Source organism: Vombatus ursinus, unplaced genomic scaffold (genome assembly GCF_900497805.2).
Source record: "Vombatus ursinus unplaced genomic scaffold, bare-nosed wombat genome assembly UNPS02012811.1, whole genome shotgun sequence".
NCBI classification, from domain to species: domain Eukaryota; kingdom Metazoa; phylum Chordata; class Mammalia; order Diprotodontia; family Vombatidae; genus Vombatus; species Vombatus ursinus.
The window spans coordinates 1,210,256-1,232,261 of NW_020952589.1; the positions used below are offsets into that span (position 1 = coordinate 1,210,256).

General features: G+C 41.1%; 1 protein-coding gene across 1 annotated transcript in view; it reads right to left on the reverse strand.

The window, feature by feature from the left end:
• LOXL1 (lysyl oxidase like 1) overlaps positions 1 to 22,006 on the reverse strand; it is a 47,880-nt gene that overhangs the window by 886 nt on the left and 24,988 nt on the right. Inside the window, exons 2-6 of the mRNA XM_027858261.1 lie at positions 16,674 to 16,782; positions 8,271 to 8,408; positions 7,034 to 7,190; positions 5,855 to 5,950; positions 3,263 to 3,378 (exon numbers count right to left, since the gene is read on the reverse strand). Of these exons, the coding sequence (XP_027714062.1) occupies positions 3,263 to 3,378; positions 5,855 to 5,950; positions 7,034 to 7,190; positions 8,271 to 8,408; positions 16,674 to 16,782 (616 nt within the window). The remainder of the gene's footprint in view (positions 1 to 3,262; positions 3,379 to 5,854; positions 5,951 to 7,033; positions 7,191 to 8,270; positions 8,409 to 16,673; positions 16,783 to 22,006) is intronic.

Sequence of the window (22,006 nt, forward strand, 5' to 3'; positions counted from 1 at the left end):
ATAATAATAATAATAATAATAATAATAATAATAATAATAATAATAATAGTTAACATTTATATAGAGCTTTAAGTTTTGAAAAACACTTTACAAACATTATCTCATTTTATTCTTACAACCACGTAGGTAGGTGTTATTATTATTCCCATCTTTACAGAGCAGAAAACTGAGGCAGGCAGACACTGAGTGCCTTGTCCAAGGTCACACAGCTAGTAAATATCTGAGGCAGAATTTGAACCCAGGTCTTTCTGACTCCAGATCCTGTACTGTATCACCTAACTGTCTAATATTTGGGGATTACAGACCAACGAAAGATTTAGTTAAAGAGGGAAGCTCCTGTTTTCATTAAGGTCCTCCCTCAATGCCACACTTTGGCACAGATCTGTCCCTGGTTTTTTTCAGGTTGTGCCAGCATAGGATAAATTCTAATAATTACTATGATTAGATCATAGATTTGGCACTGAAAGGGACTCAATGAGTCTGTTAATTTTGTTGATGAGGAAACAGGAACCTCAGAGAGGTTAAATGATTTGTTCAAGGTCACCCAGTCAGTGAATGTCTGAGGTGGGGCTTGAACCCAGGCCCTCCTGACTCTAAGTCCAGTGCCCTGTGTATGACTCCACTATTTGGAGGCTACAAGTATAGATCTGCTGGTGGACTGTGAGTCTATCATCCAATGACCAGAAGTAAGTGTATTCATCATGACAATGTTAGCCACCAAGGGTGATGGGCTTTTTTTGAGGGAGGAGCAGCGCTGTGACAACTCATGAAGGCCACTCTAGTTGGGGCGGGGGGTGGCTACTCCTTTTGTCAAACTGGAGAAGGTTGTGATATTCTTTGTTTTAAATTGTACCAACAAAGGTCCTTCAAAATATCAAATTATTGAAGGGAAATGTCTAGCACAATTCTTTCCTCATGATAGACTTGACTTTATGGCATCATGGGCAGAAAACTGGAATGGGGGTCTGAAGAGCCAGGTCCTAGCCCTAGATTAACCACTAACTCAACGTGTGTCTTTGGGCAAATGACCTGGTCTCTGCGTTGGATCGACATATTGATCCTGGGACCATGTGCTAAGCCACGTTCCTCACTTTTCATCCTTCCAAGGTAAACCTGAGCATCTCTTGGTGACACAGAGGACTGGGGAGGCAGAGAGAACTGGAGGTTGTGGTGATGGGGCCAACCCCCCTCTTGTCAAATGGTCATCATGATATTTGCTCTGCCTCCTTTGTTTTAAGCTCAGAGAACACCTCAGCACCAGCTCGGAGAATAAATCCGGACCAAGCCAGACTAGTTCCCTGGCCCAGCTTGAAACTATCTCAGGACGAGATCAGAGAGGTTCTTGGAACAAGCTCTCTATCCATTAGAGGTTTCATTGAAAGATCCCCACAAAACCAACTAAACAACATTCATCTCCACCCTGGATCATTTTTCCTTCCCTGACCATAACTGGGACTGTCTGGAAATTCTTTTTTTCTGCCTTCTTTCTTTAAAGTCCTCTTTAAAAAGTGCCTCTCTTTTCTTTTTCAAAAAATGTTGTCAAAACCAACAGGCGTCTCATGGCCTTTCTGGGAAAACTTTATTCCTAGATTCCTGTTTGTCCTGGCTCCTCTAGAGTGTGGTTGGAGTCCCAGAGAAATATTAATAGACTTGTTTCATTGAACTACGCAGCCCTTTCCAAACACTTATGTAAAATGTTTGGAAGAGAGAATGATGTGGATTTCCACAAAGTGATGGAGTCTATAAGGAAGAAACTTATCCCAGAGGCCCCAAGGAGAACAGAATGGGCTCCTCTGTCCCCCTAATTCTCCTACTCTTTTGTTGAGTGGACTTTATAGAGTGCAGTTGCATCTTCTGTGGGAAGGACGTATTGCTTTTTTCCTCTTTTGGCAGAAGAAGGAAGATCAATGCAAGCCTCCATAACCTATCTCTCAGTTGCTGCTGATGCCCCTAACTTGCTTGCTTGGCTCTGCCCAGGCAAAGTGAGACTATGATGAGGAATCTGGAAAACTTCCCACTTCCCTACCCCCAATCTAGATAAGCTGTATTTAAATGAGGAGGGGTGTGTTTAATTCACTTCAAGCTGACTTAGATAAACTGCAATTTAATGTCAACTGTTGGAGGACTTTATCAGAATATTAGTGCAAGGTTGTGGAATTTCTGTTATATTTACTGGGTTGGTCTATGACCAGTTATCTTGGTGGTTAAGGCACAGTGCAAATAAGGCTGAGATAATAGTGATTTTGAACCCTTGGTGGGTCAGTTATCAGTGTTTGGTCTCAGGACTCTTTAGACACAGTCTAAATTCCTTCCCAAGGTACATCACTGACCCTGATTACAGATTGCTTTTTAGCCTCAGCCATAGACTAATGCCTAATTTTGACCACAAACCCCCTAACATGCCACAGAATGCTCCCTAACTCTAGTCACAGAATGGTTCTTAACCGATCAGCTCTTTAGGGATGGTCACAAATTGACTGGTCACAGACAGATCTCTAATCCTGGCCACAGGCTGACCTCTAACCTCACTCACAGACTAGCTCCCTAATTATGTTCACAGACCAACTCCCAACTCTCTAACCCCAGCTACACACTGACCTCCGACCTGACTATACACTGATGACCCAATTGTTTAATTATCTCCAAAATGTATATAGGTGGTCATTAGGGGAACCAGGTATGTGATTGTGGATGGCTCAGTAAAGTCCATCCTCATTGCAAGAGATAGAGCTCAGGGCCCTCATCCTATTAGTGGTGAACTAGGAATAGTATCTTCAGACATAAAGGATCACAATGTTATTTAAAACAGCCAGAGGATGCCATATGTATGCTCAAGATAAGTGATTTCTACAATCACACTTAAGTATGTATTCAATTTATTCTAACTTCCCTTACTAATTGGACACTCCTTAGGGAAAGTCAGGATTGAGGTCTCAAGTGAATTTCTACAGCTGTAGCTCTATCAATTGAACATGTTTCAGCTTAATCATCCCCATGACCCATTTCTGTAGAGCTGGTCAGATAAGTCTGGCAGCACATTTGGTTTAATTATTTTCAAAGCCCTCAAATCAGAAAAAAAACCCCAACCTCTTCTCTCCCCCCCCCCCCCCCCCCCGACCTCCATGCTTTCCCCTCCTCCGTTTGGCTCACTGGTCTACCATCTTCAAGCTTCCCCAGACTTTCCCTGCCCAAAGTATAGATGAGGACAGGATGAGGAACGGCAAGGAAGGGGTCCCCTGTCAGAACTCATGGGGCCTCTTACTGGGCAATTTTGCAGTTCGTGGTGGCGACATAGCGTCCAGTGTAATGGATGTTGCATCTCACGACGTTGTTGGTGAAGTCAGACTCCAGCACGATGTACTTTGGGTTCACCTGCACCTATGAGGCAAAGGAGGATGGAAGGAGATGGGCACTTGGTCAGAAGTAATGATTTCACCTGACTCCTCAGATAGATAATGGTGAGAGAAAGTCTGCAAAGGACAGGTTACAAAATTACTCCTTTCTTAGAAAAATCTGAGGCCTTCCCCAAAACAATGGGGGTTGACTAATAACTCGTTTAGTCCCCTTCCACATCTATGATTCTAAAAGAGAATTTCTGACAAATAGAACGTGCTGCTACCCAAATAGGAATGTAAAACAAACATAATTCATTTGTAGATAATGGGTTCCAAGCACTGTCACTATTCATCTGTGACAGAGATATTGCTCTACTGTCAAATCTTAATTTTGGGGATACTGTTGTTTTTTGTTCTATCTGTGTGTGTGTGTGTGTGTGTGTGTGTGTGTGTGTGTATGTGTGAGTATCTGAGAGAGAGAGATCTAAATTACAAGACTTATTTGTGAGATATTTAAAAATCAATGTAATTCTAGAACTTCTAGGTGCTAGATTATAAACATTTAAGGGTAAAAATCATAGTTTACTCATCCTTGCATCCCCACAGTATGCAGCATGTAGTAAATTTTTTTTTAAATCTCCCTTAATGTTAGTGCCTTCCCTCTGCTGATTATCTTCAGTTTATCTTGTATAGATCTTTTATTTATATGTTTTCTCTCTCATTAGACTGTGAGCTCCTTCAGAGCAGGGTCTGTCTTTTGCCTTTGTATTTCTAGTACTTAGCCCAGTGCCTGGCACATAGTAGGCACTTAATAAATGCTTGTTGAATGACTGACAAAATGTGCTGGTTGAACGAATTTTTTTTTAAAAAAGTACACCTCTAGCCATTAACAAAATGTTGTTGACTAATGTGGAAATGTGTTTAATATGATTGTAAATGTGTAGCCTATATCAGGTTGTATGCTGTCTTGGGGAGGGGGGAGGGTTGGGAGGGAGAAAAAAAACTGAAACTCAAAATCTTGTAAAAGTGAATGTTGAAAGCTATCTTTGCATGTAATTGAAAAAAATAAAATACTATTAAGTGGGGAAAAACGAAAACAAAAAACCCTAAAATGTTGCCAAGCAGAGATTCCCCTGAGCCTGCTTTAATGAATAGCTGAGGGTAGGTTGTCATTAGTACATTAGTGGTTTGTATGTAAACAGGGCACAGTGGGATGATGGAAAGTGTGCAGGATTTGGAGTCAGAAGAAGCTGGGTTGAAATCCTGCCTCCAATTTTTACTGGCTGGGGAACCATGGCAGGTCACTTCATCCTTATGAACTTCAGACTCTTCCACTTTAAAATGGTGCTCTTGTTGTGAGACTGAAGACAATGTAGGTAAGGTGCTTTCCTAACCTTGAAGTACCATATACACCTCAGTTATCATTAAGAAGAATGGTTTGTTACAGTAACAAGGCATATTTCAATTACTTGAATTTACAAAGCACATTACCTCCAATACTTGCTCTGATGTTTACACCAATCTGGTGAGTAAGATGAATATTATGCCCATTTTATAGATGAGGAAAAGAAACTCAGAGGGGGTAAAGCAACAAATCCAAGGACAACAAATCACAAAGTTCGTGAGTGATGGGTCACTACTGACTATCAACTTCAAGGTCAGTACACTTCCTATAATATATGCTGCCTCTCCTGTTATCATGTTACACTTATCTATTTAAACATATAGCCTCATAATTTCATTTGCATGACTCGTTAGCTCAATAAACCCTATATTTATGAACAGTGACAAAGTTCCATAGAATAATGATTCCAAATTCCATGAATAGGATTTTAATGGACCTGAATAGAGGAGCTGACTCCCTTCCCTTCCACAGAACACTCAGTCTGGGTTCTGAGCTGTATAGCATAAGGTCCTATTCTCTAGGAATATGTTCAAAATAATAGGAACACCTTTTCTGCTCCCACTTAGAAAAAAGGGTTTTAGTTAGTTAAGAAGCGTGCTTTGACCCAAAGTCTGGGGACTCTGCGATGTGCTGCTTAGAACAGCTTATATCGTACCTCCTCTCTGAGGAAAGCAGAGATGCCTCAGGGATGGTTCAAAAGACCACCTTTCCTGAGGAAGGGGCATGGATCAGGTCACCTCTTTCATCCTTTCTGGCCTCCAGATGCCCTACTGTATTTTTAATGTCAATAACACTGCCCACTGGGATGTCCTTGCCAAAAGCTTTATTATGATCTTTTGGGGAACCTGTACTCATGATGCTAAAGAATCCTTTTAGAAAGTAAAAAGTAAAAATTCTGTCTTACCAACACCCCCCCCACTCCAACACAAGCTTTAGTTGCTTAATCCTAAGCATTTGTAGATGAGATATGAAAAAACTTGGTTAAAGGACTGCTTCTTTTACTTTATGCCCAGATGTGTGTAGATGCAGAGGCAACACCCATGTATCTGAGGAAAATGTTCCTTGTTTTTATCCCCTGTGGTTGGTGCCTCTCCTGGTTGCCATGGAAACCTACCTTGAGGATGTAGTTGCCAGGCTGCACATCAGTGATGTCAATCCACTGGCAGTCAATGTCAGCATTGTATGTATCATAGCACCCTGGACTCAGGCCCTGAGAAGGGAGGAGGGGAGGGAGAACAGAATTCAGAACTCAGCCCTTCCTTTAGGCTATTCACTACACTGTGCTCTTTCCCCGAACCCTTTTGCTACTGGCCCACAGAACTGACTGACTGCTGTTCAGGCCTAGTGGTTGGTGGAAGATTGAGTCATCTTTTATTTCAAGCTTTGCTTCCTTAAACTGTGGGTCTACTCCTTGAAATACAGAATTGGAGCACCGTGGAACATAGCAGACCTGGGAGGGGTTTAGAGATAATCTAGCCTGACTTTCTTCATTTTAAAGAGAAAGAAACCAAGGCCTAGAGTGATTGAGACATTTGCCCAAGATAATGGTAGAATTGGGACCAGAACTCAGGACTTATGACTCTTCTTTCAATGGCCTCTCAGATTTCAAGTCACCTCTCAGAGCAGGGCTGGGAGAGGGGTGTGGTGAGGGGGCTGACAACAAAGGGGTGGACAGAGGTAGAGATCTAAGAAAACTCTGCAGGAATCTGAAAAATCAGTAAAAAAAAAAAAGTCAGGTCTTCATTTTCAACATTATCTCCCTGGACAAAAGGACAATAACAGTGAAAAGAATGGGATTTTCTGAACTCTCATTGTTAGTTAATCCAGGGAATTGTTTAGGATTTTTATCTCTGCCCATATCAATCTTACCAGTCTCATGGACCCCATTAAATTCCTAAAACATTTGGAAGATTCCCAGATCAACCCTTCTCTGCCCTCCTCATCACCCCTTAGTCAATCCATCAGTCAATTCTATATTGCTAAGTATACAGTGGGTGCTCAGTTATGACACCATAAGACAATTCTATATTTCTAAGTATATAGTGGGTGCTCAATAAAGACACTGATGCACTGAGTGTGTGTTCTTAATTTTTAGTTGTTACTGTGTTGTGTAGAGACTTGTCTATGGTCACCCAGCTAGTTAGTACGTGTCAGAGACGGGCCCAGGCTCATCCTGTATCCACTAAACACAATGTCTCACTCAGAAAGAACCTACAGACCTTCCATTAGTTTTTCCTATTGGGCAGGGCCCTCTTCACACTTCTATTGCCTTCCCACTCTTCCCCTCACTGACCTGTGTGTGAGAAGTGCAGGCATAGCGTTTGAGGTTGCCAAAATCGCATGTGGTGTCCTCTAGGCAGAAGCTGGCTTTGTGACCCTCAGCCACCTTTCTGCCTGTGGTAGCATCCAGCAGGTCATAGTGGCTAAATTCATCCATGCTATGGTAATGCCTGCAAGGAATAGAGAGAGGCTCAGCTGTGGCTGTGCTCAGAGGTGGCTCACTCAGGAGGTCACAGTGCTGGCCAAGGTGCTGAATGGAGGCCCAAGTATTTCTGTAGAATCCTGAGCATTTGTGGTCCATGGGTCTTTCCCCTTCATGCCATTGCAGGCTGCTTCACTTCCCCCATTACCCATCCTCTTACCTGCCTTTACCAGAAGATGGCCTGATGGGACAGAGGTGCATCTTCTGCCCGCCCTTTGGGGTGAGTCTGGGAATTAAGTCTTTCTCAACAGGACTTTCGTACATCTCCACACAAACCTAGTGACCTGTTACTTCTCCCCATCCCCTCAATATCTCTGGGACCCACATCTGGGCCTACTCCACCCTGTCCTAAGCTCATACCCTTTCTTTTGATATTAAAATATGTACATTTTTTGTCCCTTTACTTTGATTCACAGTTTAAATTTTCACAGAGATCTTGAATACCTTCTTTCTTCAAAAGATCTATGATTTAATTGGTGTGGAAATACCTTCTCCTAGGCATGTCACAACCCCTCCTCACCTTAACAGTTAAAATTTACGGATTGTTATGGCCAAAAAATTTATCACCTGGTGATCAACCTTCTGATGGAAAGCATTTTCTATACTTAGCTAGAACGGTCCTCAGACAACAGTCATAAAGTCTTGACCCACGCTTAAAGCTTTTCCACCTTGGTTACACCTTTCACTCCATACCTCCAAGACAGTATAAAACACTGAGAGTCAACTTTACACAAAGATATGAATCTCTGAAGGTGGAATTTCAGGTCATTGGAAGACATATTTTTGGACAGTGGGGAAGACCTTCCTGGTGCTCTTCACATCACAGGACAAAGGCAGTCACTCTATATTATAGTTGAAGTACCCATACTCATACCCATGAACTACAGATATTTTTTTCTGAATCCAAATAACAAACAGGTACATAGGATGATAGAGTCAGAAAAAGACCCCTCCAATGGCTGACAGAATGTCTAAAGGTATCTGTCCTTATGCCATCTGCCTACCTTTCCCTAATCCCTTCCTACTGCTTCTGGGAACCATTACTTACTGGTGACAACTGTGCCATTCCCAAGTGTGGCGGGGCCGGTTGGGCAGAAAGTCAGCTGTGCCCTGGTTCTTCACTCGCTGGGGAAATCTCAGCAAGACACGCACATCATAGTCAGTAGCCTCAGGACTATAGGCGGTGCTGGAAGAGAAAGGACAGGGAAGAATATCATGGGAATTATCACTATAACCACTGTCATCCTGACCAAGCCAATGATTTGGAGAAAGAGTGACTGCTATTTATGAAAAATATTAGGGGACTGGCTGTTGGAAGAAATAGTCCCATCTTCAGTTCAGTTTAAAAATTCACTAAATGCCTGTGCGCATGGCACTAAGCTATGGGCTGAGGAGACAGATGATGTGAATCATGGAACTTATAATCTAATGAAGGATACAACATGTACATAGATAAACATAACACGAGGCAGAATGTGATAGGTACAAAGGAGAATGATATGTAAAGTGTAATGAGAAACTTAAGGAGAAAGACCACAAATCCAGAGCTGAAGGGGACATAAGAAACCAGCTAGCCCAACACACTCCTTTTACAAATGAGGTCGTAGGAGGTTGACTTGCCTATGGTCACATGGCTGGTAAGCTTCAGGGGCTGGAATTGAACCCAGGTCCTCTGATGACAGAGTGAGTGCTCTTTCCACTGTACTATACTGCCTCATGTAGGAGGTGTTGGGGGGATCAGGGAATGCTTCATGGAGGGTGTAGCTCCTGAGTTGGTCCTTAAAGAAAGGCAAAGATTCTAACAGTAGGGAATCCATTCCAGGCATGAGGGCTGGCATGAACAAAGGTCCATAGATTGAAAAGATCATCACAAGAATAGAGGATGGCAAACGGTCCATTTGGATGAGGTGAGGACAACTCTTAGTATGCTACCACCACCACTACCACTATGACTACCATTGCCAAAGAAGTAGGAATGGTGAGAACACTGGATTTGGAGTCAGAGGATTGGGGTCCAAATCCTGGCAGTGGACCTATGCTACCTTGAACAAGTCACTTGGCTTCTTTGGGCCTTAGTTCCCTGGTCTGCAAAATGAGGTACAGACCACCGCATTCCTTCCTAATTCTACACCATATGAGGCAACATGGTGTAGTGGTATAATAATTTAGAGTCAGAAGACCAAGGTTCACATTCTGGCTCTGCTACTTACTGCCTGTGTAAATTTAGGAAAGTCACTCAGTCTCTCTAAGACTCAGTTTCCTTATCTGTAAAATGTAAAGGTTGTACAATATGAGTCTTAAAGACACTTCTAGCCCCAACAATGTGTGGTTCTGTAATACAGTTGGCTGGAGCCAGATTGTAAAGGACTTTGAAAGCCAAAGTTTTACTTAGTGGAGCCACTGAAGGTATTAGAGCTTTCAGCTAGTCCCCTGTCTAATGGGAGTAACAGAACAGATATGCAAGAACATAGTGGGAGAGAAGAGCTAAGAACATCAGAGACTTACAAACATTAAACCCTCCAGAGCCAGCAGCTGAGGATACCGAGTCAAAGACATCCATAGACATCTTCAGATTTCTTTTATTGAATTAAACTCTGCTATGTTGTTATTTCCACTAACTGGTCCTATCTCTGCCCTCTGGGGCCAAGAAAAACAAGTTTAATTCCTTCTCCATCTGCTAGTTCTTCTAAAACTTGAAGAAAGGGAACAGCTAGGTGGCACAGTGGATAGAGCTCTGGTCTTGGAGTCAGCAGGACCTGAGTTCAAATCCAGCCTCAGACACTTGACACTTACTAGCTGTGTGACCCTGGGCCAGTCACTTAAGCCCGATTGCCTCACCAAAAAGCAAAAAATAAAATACTTGAAGAAAGCTATCACGCCCTCCTAAGTATTTTCTTCTCTAGACTAAAGATCCCCACTTCTTCCAATGGATTTTCATATGGCATGGTTCCCAGTCTCCACCCCATCATAACTACCCTCCATTGGAAGTGCTTCAGTTGGACTTTACTAGCAACTTTTCCCCTTCCTCCCAGGCACTTCCCTGCTTTCAGGTAGAAAATAATCTTTATTAACCTATTAATCTAATTATCTATTAACCATCACCATTTAGATCTGATAGTGCAATTATGTAGATTTATAACTGGTTAAATAATCCCTTAGCCTGCACCTGTTCATTGTATAAACAAGGGTACCATGAGAGAATTTGTCAAAAACTTCCAGAAATTGAGGCATCATGTCTATGGCACTCCACTAATTTGCAAATCTAGTGAATCTATCTAAACTTGTAAACAATGTCAGCTCACCACAAGTTGTTCTTTTGTGTGTGTTTAAAAGGAAATATTTAATTTTACTAAGGAACTGACAATCATTAACAAATATGATACAGATTTTCCCAAGATGATTGACAAAAGAAGCCATGAAAATTGATAATCGTTATGTCAGTGCCAAAGTAATTTTGAGCTTCCTTACTCTTCATTTAAAAATAATTTATTATGCATTTACCTTAACTTTAAATTTCAACAAAACCTTGTGAGTGTTAGAAGGTAAGCTCTTTGAGGGGAGGGATTGTTCTTGTTTTTGTCTCGTATCCTTGGTGCCAGAGAGCCGGACTGGCTTAGTGAACAGGGAGTTGGCCACAAAGCCTGCAAAACTCAAGCTCAAGTTCTGCTTTGGTTACATGTTGGCTGTATGACCCCAGACAAGTCATTTAACCTCTCAATGCTCTACTCTTTAAGATTATATGTTGCAGAGAGTTGCTGACCTCTATTGGCAGAGAAAGTTTCTTCATTTGGAAGTTCCCTACAGCAATGAAATCAGAAATTCAATTTCTGTTTCCGGTGCCTATTTCAGTGCCTGGCACATAACAAGTACTTATAAATGCTTGTAATATTGAACTCACTATACCTCTATAATTATTTACATATAAACATTAACGTATTTATTCCAATATGCCCATAATAGTTTATTGGTAATTCCCTCCATATCCACTTTTGTTCTCTGGCAATTCATCTCAGTATTTCTGTATACTTTATTTTTTCATATAGTTGTAGAATGGTTCTGATTTCTTCAATTTGCATGACCTCAAAAGTCTTTCTAAATTTCTTTATATTCTTTAAATTTTTGATCCATATAATGTAATATTATTTTACGCTAACATAACATTTTCTTCAGCCATTTGCCAACCATTGAAAATTAGTTCATTCAAGTCAAGAAACACTTATTAAGCACCTACTATGTGCCAGGTGCTGTGCTAAGCACCAAGGATCCAAAGAAAGGCAAAAACAAAATCTCTGCCCTCAAGGAGCTCATAGTCTAATAGAGGAGATAACATGCAAGTAACTATGTAGAAACAAGATATAGGGAGGACGAATTGGAGGTAATCGACAGAGGGAAAGCACTAAAATTGAGGAGGACTAAAAAAAGCTTCTTGTGAAAGTGAGGCCAGTTGAGGCTTTTGTAAGTTAAATAAATTACAATTGAATGTGTATGCATACATGAACAGATACATCTTTGTGATGACACAGAGTATAGTCACAATAACGGGATCCTGGTCAAAGGATGTAATTGTTTTGGTGATTCATGTTACGTGCTTCCAGATTTTCCTCTAAAAAAGATTCTGCCAATCTGTAACTTCATTGGCAATGCATGGATTTACCTTTTACTCCACAACCACAACCACAACCACAAATTGTTGCTTTTTCCATCTCTCCCAGCTTCAAAGTTGTTTCATTTTTCTTTGATAAATAGGGAGGTTGAACTTTTTTTTAAAAAAATGATCCCTTATAACGTATTTAGCCTCTTTGTCAATGATCTACTCAAATCCTTTGCCACTTTATCAAATGGTAATTAGGTATTGCTATTGAGTACTTTAATCAGTTTCATATAAATTTTATATCTAAAATTTTTGTCTTATGTTTATTGAAAATATTCTACCCAGTCTGTTAATTTTCCTTTTGATCATATTGTTTTTCTCAACTTTTTTGAATTCACACCTTAAATTTCCAAAACTTTTTTTTCTATTTAACAATAAAAAATGTATCTGCTCTCCTTCCATAACTAAAAAAAAATTCCCTTTTCTTCCAGCTGTTCAAAATTTGTTTTTTTATGCTTCACTCTATGACCCAGCTGGAATTTGTTATGGCATGCTTTATGAGGTGAGGATCTCAATATCTTTTATTACCAGTCCATTTTCCAAATATTTATTAAATAATCAATCATTTCCCTAGCTTTATTGCATATAGGTTCATCAAACTCCAATCATTTGAATATATTTGATTCTAGTTCAAGTATTTCTCTTCTATTCCCTTAGTCTGTATTTTTCCTTAAAACTAGAGAGTTTTGATAAAAATTGTTTTATAGTATTTTTTCCTTTCTCAAGTAAAAGTTTTTTTTCTGTTTCTCAAGGTTAATATTCTTGTTTGTTAGTTTTTCCAAATAAATGTCATAAGATCATGGCATTTAGAACTGGAAGGGCCTTTAGAGGTTTTCTAGTCTAATCCCTTCAGGAAATTAAGGTACAGAAAGAACTTGCCTACTATCATAAAAGTAGTAAGCATCAGAGCTAGAATTCAAACCCAGGTTTTCAAACTCTAAATTCATTGAACTTTGCACTATAACACATCACTTTACCAAGCTCTACCAAAAACACATCGGTATTTTGGTTGATATGATATATAATCTACAAACTACTTTAGGGTAGTCTTTTTATTACATTTATCAGACCCATTTATGAAAACTGAGTTTCACTCTTATTATTCAGATCTCCTTTTATTTTCTAATACATTTAAAAATTATTTTTATAAAAATGATATGTGTTTAGGTAAGTTAATTTCTAGACATATAAATGTAGATGTAGTGCTATTTCTGTATATTGGAGTTTTACTTCAAATAATATATTCATATTCTGGAATGGTGGTGGTGTTCAGTCATGTCTGCCTCTTCATGACCCCATTTGGGGTTTTTTTGTCAAAGATACTGGAATGGTTTGCCATTTCCTTCTCTAGCTCATTTTATAAATGAGGAACTGTGGCAAACAGTGTTAAGTGACTTGCCCAGCGTCATATAGCTAGTGACTGAGGCCAGATTTGATCTCACAAAGATGGGTCTTTCTGGTTCTCTGTCCAGTTCTCTATCTATTTCCCTGCCTGGAGGCTCCCATTCTTGAATGATAATATATGAGAAAACAAACATTTTCATGTACTTATCTTGTGTACTACAACCTTATTGAATTCATGCATTATCTTAATACATTTTATTGTTGCAATTGGTGATAGATTTTCTATCTAAGCATTCATGTCATCTGAAAATAATGATATTTTGATACCATTTTCTATGTTAATTTCTTCAATTTATTATTGTTATTTCTAGCATCTTTAAAATTGTTAAATAGAAATGGATACAATGGGCACTCTTGTTTTTAGTAAAAAATGCTTCTGGTGATTCTTCATGGCATATAATGCTGCCTCTGAGTTTAGGTAAATATGTTGAGGGACAATAATTTTATTCTTTTCTATAGCTTTTTTTTAACGATCATGACTAGATACTGTATTTCATTGAAAGAATTTTATGACTCCATTGTTATGATTTAAAAAAATTTTTTTAATAGCTCCCAGTTTTTCTAATATTGAGCTATTTTTACATTGTTGGCATAAATTTCACTTGGCTAGAATGAAGACATTTTAAAAATGTGGTGGTATTTTCTATTTGCTAATAATTTTATTTGGAATTTTCACATCCATATTCATTAATGAGTTTGGCCTAGACTTTTCCTTTTAACTTTTGGCTTCATAAAGTTTAGACTCAAGACCATATTTGCCTCATAAAATGAACTGGGCACCAGTCAATCTTTCTGTAAATTTAGCAACATTCTATGTACAGAGGAATTATTTGTTTTTTTGGAGGTTTGGAAAAATTCCCCTGAAAATACCTCTTGACCTTATAATTTTTTGCAAGGCGATTCACTGATGATTGGTCTGATTTGTTCCTTTGAAATGTATTTATTTATCTGTTTCCTCTTATGTTGGTTTTAATAGTATTTTTAGAAACAGTTACTAATGTCACTTAAGATCTCCAGTTTGTGTGCAAATTCCTTAATGATATTATTAATTTCCCTTGCATTTTTATGATCTATTTTTATTTTTACCTTGGTGAATGATGTTATCTCTTTTATTTTGGTGGGATTGTTTTCTAAAATTTCAACATTATTTTTTTTAAAGCTCTTAGTTCCATTGATTAAAGTGATTCTCTTTCTTTTTCTATCCTATTCATTATTGCTCTTATACATCTTTTTTATTACCTTTGGAGTATTACTATGTTTTGCTTATAATGTTTTTAAGTATAGAAAATTAATTTAATTTTTCTTTTTCTTTTTGTTAATTAAAGCTAAAAAAATTTCTTCTAAGATTCATTCTGGCTACATATTATAGATTTTGATAAGGGAGATTAGTGTTATCATTATCTTTGAAATATTATGTCACTTTCTTATAATTTCTTCTTTAACTTAGTTATATTAAAATATTTTTAGTTTCCATGTAGTTTTGAACCTTTTATTAATGCTACAGTTACTTTTTTCCAGTTTTATTACATTATAGTATGATGCTTTTTACCATTTATCCTTGGCTCCTTTAAGTCTAACTATGTGGTGACATGGTTCCCAGAACTTTCATCATTTTGGACTGTCTCTAATTTATCGATGTCCTGAACATGGTGCCCAGAACTAACATAATACTCTAGGATGACCAGCACAATAACGGAGAGCTTAAACAAAATTGGAGCAACCTATCTATGGAGGGAGATGTGAATCAAGGGAGCATTCCAACAGAGTAAGCTAGGAAATGAATAGATGGAGTTGGGAAAAATAGCCGGATCTGATGAAATTAACACAAAAGAAATCTGTGCTGGATGTATACCATTTTGGAAAACATTGAGAGATCATTTTTCTAGATGCCTGAAAAAGGAGAAGATATCAAAAGATTTGGATAAAAATGTTGGAGAGAATTGTTGGGAGAAAAAAAAAAGGTGACCAAGAGGATATTAGTGACTACTGACTCATAAACCTAATATCTCATCTCTATAATGAGCCCAGGGTAGAGTAGCACAATGGTTAGAGTACTGGGCCTGGAGTCAAGGAAGACTCATCTTCATGAGATCAAATTTGGCCTCAGACATTTACCAGCCATGACTTGGGGCAAATAACTTAACCCTGTTTGCCTCAGTTTCCTCATCTGTAAAATGATCTGGAAAAGGAAATAGCAAACCACTCCAGTATCTTTGCCAAGAAAACCCCAAGTGGGGGGCACAGTGGATAGAGCACCAGTCCTGGAGTCAGGAGGACCTGAGTTCAAATCTAGCCTCAGACACATAACACTCACTAGCTGTGTGACCTGGGCAAGTCACTTAACCCCATTGCCTAGCCAAAAAAACAAACAAACAAAGCAAGAAAACCCCAAGTGGGATCATGAAGAGTTATAACTAAACAACAACAATAATGCACCCTGATATACCCCTATCGATTATCTCAAATTTATGCAGCAGGGGTGAAACATGAAGAGTCAGCAAAGGGCCCTAAGGAGTGATCAGAGAGGTGGGAGAAGAACTAGGAGAAACCAGTGACTCAAGAACTTGGGGAGGAGAGTGTTTAAGATAAAAGGATGGTCAACAGTGTCTGATGCTACAGACGTCAAGAAGAATGAGGTTTGAGAAAATACCATTGGGTTTGGCAATTAAGAGGTTATGGGTAACCTTGGAGAAGGCAATTTCAGTTGAGTGATGGGGGTGGGAGCCTGATGGCAAAGGAGTGAAAGGTGAGTGTTAGGAAAGTGGAGGCAATGATTATAGACAGGTTTGGGTTTTTTTTAATGACTTTGGTCCAAACATAAGACAGTTTACCCACAGTGAATTAATCAACTGCACACAACTTAAAACAGAAAAGATATTTCTGTCTTTTCCCATTGATGAGTAGAATTGCACCCTATTCACTCCCCACTCCATCTACTCCTTTGGGCCTGTCAGAATCAATGTCAACAAAACCATTCCACAATCATATCCTCCATCTTTAAAGAATGTGTTGCTATGGGAATTTTCTGAGTTCTTGCCTCTTTCTCTAGAAGAGATAGATATGAAATGGGTGACTTACAGTGGGAAAGTCTAGTGGAGGAGTGATGACTCTGGAAAGGACAGTTCTCCAGCCCTACCCTCATAAGGGAGAATTTCTTTAATTCTGTAGTAAGTCAGTTCTGGTTGTGTAAGACCCTGAGTCTGGGGCATTGAGTGAACACTTTGAAAGCAAAATTTTCCAACTTTTCAGGGAGAGAGGAATCAGGGATGAAAGTTTTACGTGATGTATCCAAGGCTGCTCGTTGAGTTAATGGTGGAGTTGGGACTAGAAATGAGTCCCCTGGCACTGCCCTCCACTGGGCCATCACTTTTGCCATGCTTGGCATGTGTTTCTTACCTGGCCAGACACTTCTCCTCTGCTGCACAACGCAGGGAATAAAGATGGGACCTCTGAACATAGGTAGAGGCCTGCACATAGTTGGGATCAGGTACCAAGTCAGGGAGACCTGGAAGAGAGAGCCAGAGAATCCAAAGTCAGCAATGGCTTCAGTTAATAACATCCCTGCAGTCCTCAAGAGGCCTCTCTATCACTGCCATCATCAGGCAGATTCGAGGCACTTTGACTTGCTTTAGCTCCATTCTTTTCAATTTTATTTTGCATACCCATTTTAAATGCCCCTTATATGCAAATCACATACTCATTAGCCATGTGACCTCTTGGTGGCCCCAGGCAATTCTCTAAGACTCTAAATTACAGATGTGGTACCAATGTGCATCAGTGGAGGGAGTTGTCACAAGAGGAGTTCCTTACAGCTGTCAGATGGATTTCCTAAAATTCAGGTCTGATCATGTCATTCAATTAACTCTAGTGACTCTCTGTTGTTTCCTGGATAAAATATAAAATACTGTTTGGCTTTTAAAGTTCTTCCCAACCCGGCCCCTTTGTGCCTTTCTTCAAAGGTCTTGGTTAACCTTACTCCCTTCCAAGTTCTCTGCCATCCCGTGACACTGGCCTCCTGGTGGTTCCTTGCCCCAGACACACAAAGTGTTCCATCTCCAGGATCTGGGCATCTTCACTGGCTGGACTCCATGCCTGGAATGCTCTTCCTCCCCAACTCCATCTCTCCATCAAATTGCAGCTTAAATCCCATATTCTGTGGGAAGCATTTTCTGGTCCCCCTTAATCTAATGCCTTCTCTCTACTGACTATCTCAAATTTATCTGCTACATGTCTCGATTTCATGCAGTTATTGCATGTTGTCCCCCTCATTAGACTGTAAAATCCTTGAGGGAAGGGGCTGTCTTTTGCCTTTTTTTTTTTTTAATCCCAAGCACTTAGCACAGAGCCTGGAACTTTTGTTTTTGTTCAGTTGTGTCTGACTCTTCATGATACCATTTGGGGTTTTCTTGGCGAAGACAATGGAGTGGTTGGTCATTTCCTTCTCCAGCACATTTTACGGAGGCCGACGAGGCGAAGTGACTTGCCCAGGGTCACACAGCTACTAAGTGTCTGAGGCTGGATTTGAAGTGGGGTCTTCCTGATTCTAGACTTGGTGCTCCATCCACTTCGCCTCAGTACTTACCCTCTCTACTCCTGAGGTTCCTCACCTGTATAATGAATACGTTGGATCAGATGGCCTTAATGTTCCCTTCCAGCTTTAAATCTATAATCTTATTGGGGGTAGACACTAGTTCCCACCTTCAAGAACCTTATAGCCTATAGCGTACTAAAACATATACGCAGATAATGACAATATAAATTTTATCATGATAAGAAGGTCAGAGAGGGCCAAACCACAGTTCTGAGATTTCTCAGTGCCTCTTCTCCCAGGGAGAACATTTTCCTTTGATGGTTCAGGGATGCCAAGGCCAGAACTTGAGGACCCGAGGAGGAGAAGCAGAACCTTCCTTTGCCTCTGCCCTGGGGCCTGCTTTCAGGTGGTCCTCACTTAGGAAGGGATGACTGCCCATTGGGAGTCTGTGAGGCAGGGTTATCCCCATTTAATACATGAGGAAACTGAGGCAGACAGAGTTTAAGCAACTGGCTCAGTGAGTGTCTGAGGCTGCATTTGAACTCATACCTTCCTGACTCCAGGACCAAGGCTCTAACCAATGTGCCACCTGTTGCCAATCTGTGATCCTATAATCCTACAGCATAACCTCCACAGGCCTTGGTTTCCCCTTCTGTGGAAAGAGGCCCCTCCCAGTTCTAGATCTGAGGTTCAGTAATTTTGCTTGGGAGGGAGGGGAGGAAAAGAGGGGAAAGGAGCATGGGAGAGACTGAGGGGGTTTTGGTGCCCAGGGATTCTGGGGCGAAGGAGGGGTGAGGTCTTCATATGCCCCTGGAGAGTCACCACTGGGCAGGAAGTGAACCCATCTGGCCCATCTGCAGCACCAGGAAATTCCCAGAAGGGGGTGAACAGAGGAAGGAGCATGGAAAATCCTTTGTCCCCAGGCTGCTGACCCTGCAGGATTCTTAGACCGGGCACTTCGCCTGACCTTTATTGAGTTTGCTTTGGCTAGGACAACGTTTCCTTCATTTTAGCTCATAACAGAAAGGCCTCTTTTTGGTGCTTCTGGCCAAGCCCTGGATCCATCCCACTTCCTCCTTTTGCCCCTCCCCCGGCCTCTTTCTGGCCCCCCAGTCGTACCTGCCTCTATCCTCACTGGCTAGCTGAGAGCGAGGGACCCTAGATGCTGGTCATTCCTCCTCCTTTCTTACCTGGGCTTATTCTCCTCAGTCTTCAAGGCCTAGTTCAGGAGCGGGGAAACTGTGGCTTCGAGGCCACAAGTGGCCCTCTAGGTCCTCAAGTGAGGCCCTTTGACCAAATCCAAACTACCCAGAACAAATCCCTCAGGGCTGCAGGTTCCACATTATCAACTGCCCCAGCCCTCACTAAGGTCCTTCTCCTCTAGCTGCCCCAGCCCCTTACTGTCTACCCTCCATCTCAACCTTGCCCTGTACTGCTCTCTTTCCTGTGTGTGCCATCTCCCCAGCTCGATTGAGAGTTCTCCCTGGCTCAGTTTCCTCATCTGTAAAATGGAGATAAAAATAGCATCCTGATCCTAGAATTGTTGTGAGAATCAGATACTACATGGAAAGTGCTTCGCAAGCCTTAAAGTGCTATATACATATTAGATTTTAGGAGGTGCAGCGGAAAAAGCACTTACTGCATTTGGAGTCAGGTAGCCCTGAGTTCAAATCCAGCTTCAGATACTAGTTGTATGATCCTGGGCAAGTCACTCAACCCTATTTGCCTCAATTTCCTCATCTATAAAACGAGCTAGAGAAGGAAATATCAAACCATGCCAGTATCTCTGCCAAAAAAACCCAAATGGGGTCACGGAGAGTGAGTGGAAACAAGTGAACCACAAAAACCTCTGACCCAGAGTTAGAGTTCTTACTGTACCATTCAGAGAGACAATGGAATACAGGGGAAAGTCCATTGGATTGAGGGTCAGGAAACTGAAATATTATTTCTGGTTCTGATATTGATTTGCTGTGTGAGCTCAGGCCAGTCACTTTCACTCTCTGGGCCTCAGTTTCCCCACCTGTAAAGTAAGGGGGTAGGGCTAGGTAGACTTTCACATTCCATAATTCTATAAGGGAGCAGGCCTTCGTGAGTCATGGTTTCTTCCTCTTTGCCATCCCTACCCTCTGGCTCCCTGGGAGCCCTTTTATCAGCTGTTTGGTTCAGGTTGATGAGGAAGGTAAGTTGAGTCTCTGGTTTTCAGACCCTTGCCAGAGAGTGTCGTCTCACCACCGCCCTCATCCCCCCACTCCACCTTCACTGACTCACTCAGGGGCCTCTCCCAAGGCAGCCAGCACGACTTCACCCTCCAGGAATGGGAGGATGAGGTTAATCCTGGTGGGGGGCAATAAGGGAGGAGGAGGGCTACAGGGAGCCTTGGCTGACGGCATCCACATTACCCAAGGCCTCTGGAATGATTGCCTCATTTCCTCAGGGGCCTCAGACTCCGGTGGCCTTCTTGCCAGGAGGGGAAGCAGCATTTCCAAGCAGGGACCTGGGACGGATCATTTCCCTCCTTGGGGCCTCCGCTCACAGATCATCAGTGACCTTCCCGAGGGCTGGTGAATACTCTCCTCCCTGAAGGCCTAAGCAGAGCTCAGGCCTGAGACAGTTCTGAAGCCCCATCCACGAGCCAACACTCTTTTTTCCACACAGATTGAAATCTTTCGTTCTCCGAGGACCCTTCCCCGTAGCAAGCTCATCTGCCTCTTCCCCGTCCTGTGCCTGGGCCTTCTCAAGCAGCAACTTAAAACGGACATTCTCACCCTTTTCTGTGTCATGGACCCTCTTGGCAGTCTGGAGAAGCCCATAGATCCCCTCGCAGAATCATGGTTTTTATTTCATAAAATAAAATGTATAAGATTACTAAAGAAGCCAACCAAACTGAAATAGAGTAACTTTACAAAACCATACATATATATACACACACAATACATACGTGCACATATGTATTTGTGTACACGTGTGTTAATGTATAGGAACATATATGTATACACACATACTCTTGTATAGGAACACAGCGCTATGTATATGTACATATGCATTTGTATATAGGAACATATGTATATAAACACGTATACTCATATAATCATGTACATACATAATGTTCATATGGGGGAACATGTGTGTACACACATGTATATGTATATACATCCCCGTATAGGAATGTATACTTACATGTAAATGAGGATATGGGGATATCCCATCTAGAGATAGGAGGAGATAATTGTACTTACCTCCCATGGTTGTTGTGAAGATAAAATGAGAAAACATACGCAGAGTGGTTTTGCAAATCTTAAAGTACTATATAAATGCTAGTTATTATTATTGTTATTGTTATCTTGTTTAATGCTGTGAACAACCACAGTTTCAGATACGATTCTCCTGTAAGTCCACGGGCTTCATGCTACCTCAGCCATAGACTAATCCCCACAGCTCACCCTTCCCACACATAGACTAAGCACCCAGTAGCTCTCTCACTGTGGGCAAGTCCCATAACTTCTCTGGGTCTCAATTTCCTCCTTTGCAGCATGTGACAAATAACAGCTAAAGTAACTACTTTAACAATGTTGTGGGGAGGTGGGGGGAGCGGGGCAGACCAGTGATTTCATTTATGTGGGAGCTCCCCGTGTAGAAAATTACTCCATCAAGTCTGCCTGGCCACTCCTCAGTAATTCCTCTTCTTAGAGAGATGCCCGAGGGCGGTCACTCAGCCAGTGTGCAGCAAAGGTAGGATTTGAAACCAGGTTTTCCTGACTTTTTAGGTTACTCTTCTGTCTTCTACGCTTTCCTGCTTTTCTATAGACTATACTGCCTTGTGAGGGTTAAATGAAGTAACGTATAAAGGAACTTTACAAACCTGAAATTGCTGTATATACATCAGCTGTAGTAGTAGTAGTAGTAGTAGTAGTAGTAGTAGTAGTAGTAGTAATAGTAGTAGTAGTAGTAGTAGTAGTGATGGTGGTGGTGGTGATGGTATCATAGTAGTGGTGGTGGTGATAATGGTAGTAGTGGTAGTAGTAGTAGTGGTGGTGGTAGTGGTAGTAATGGTGGTGGTGGTGGTGGTATTAGTAGTAGTGGTAGTAGTGGTGGTGGTGATAATGGTAGTAGTGGTAGTAGTAGTAGTGGTAGTAGTAGCAGTGGTGGTGGTGGTAGTAGTAGTAGTAGTAGTAGTAGTAGTAGTGGGGGGGGGGGGGGG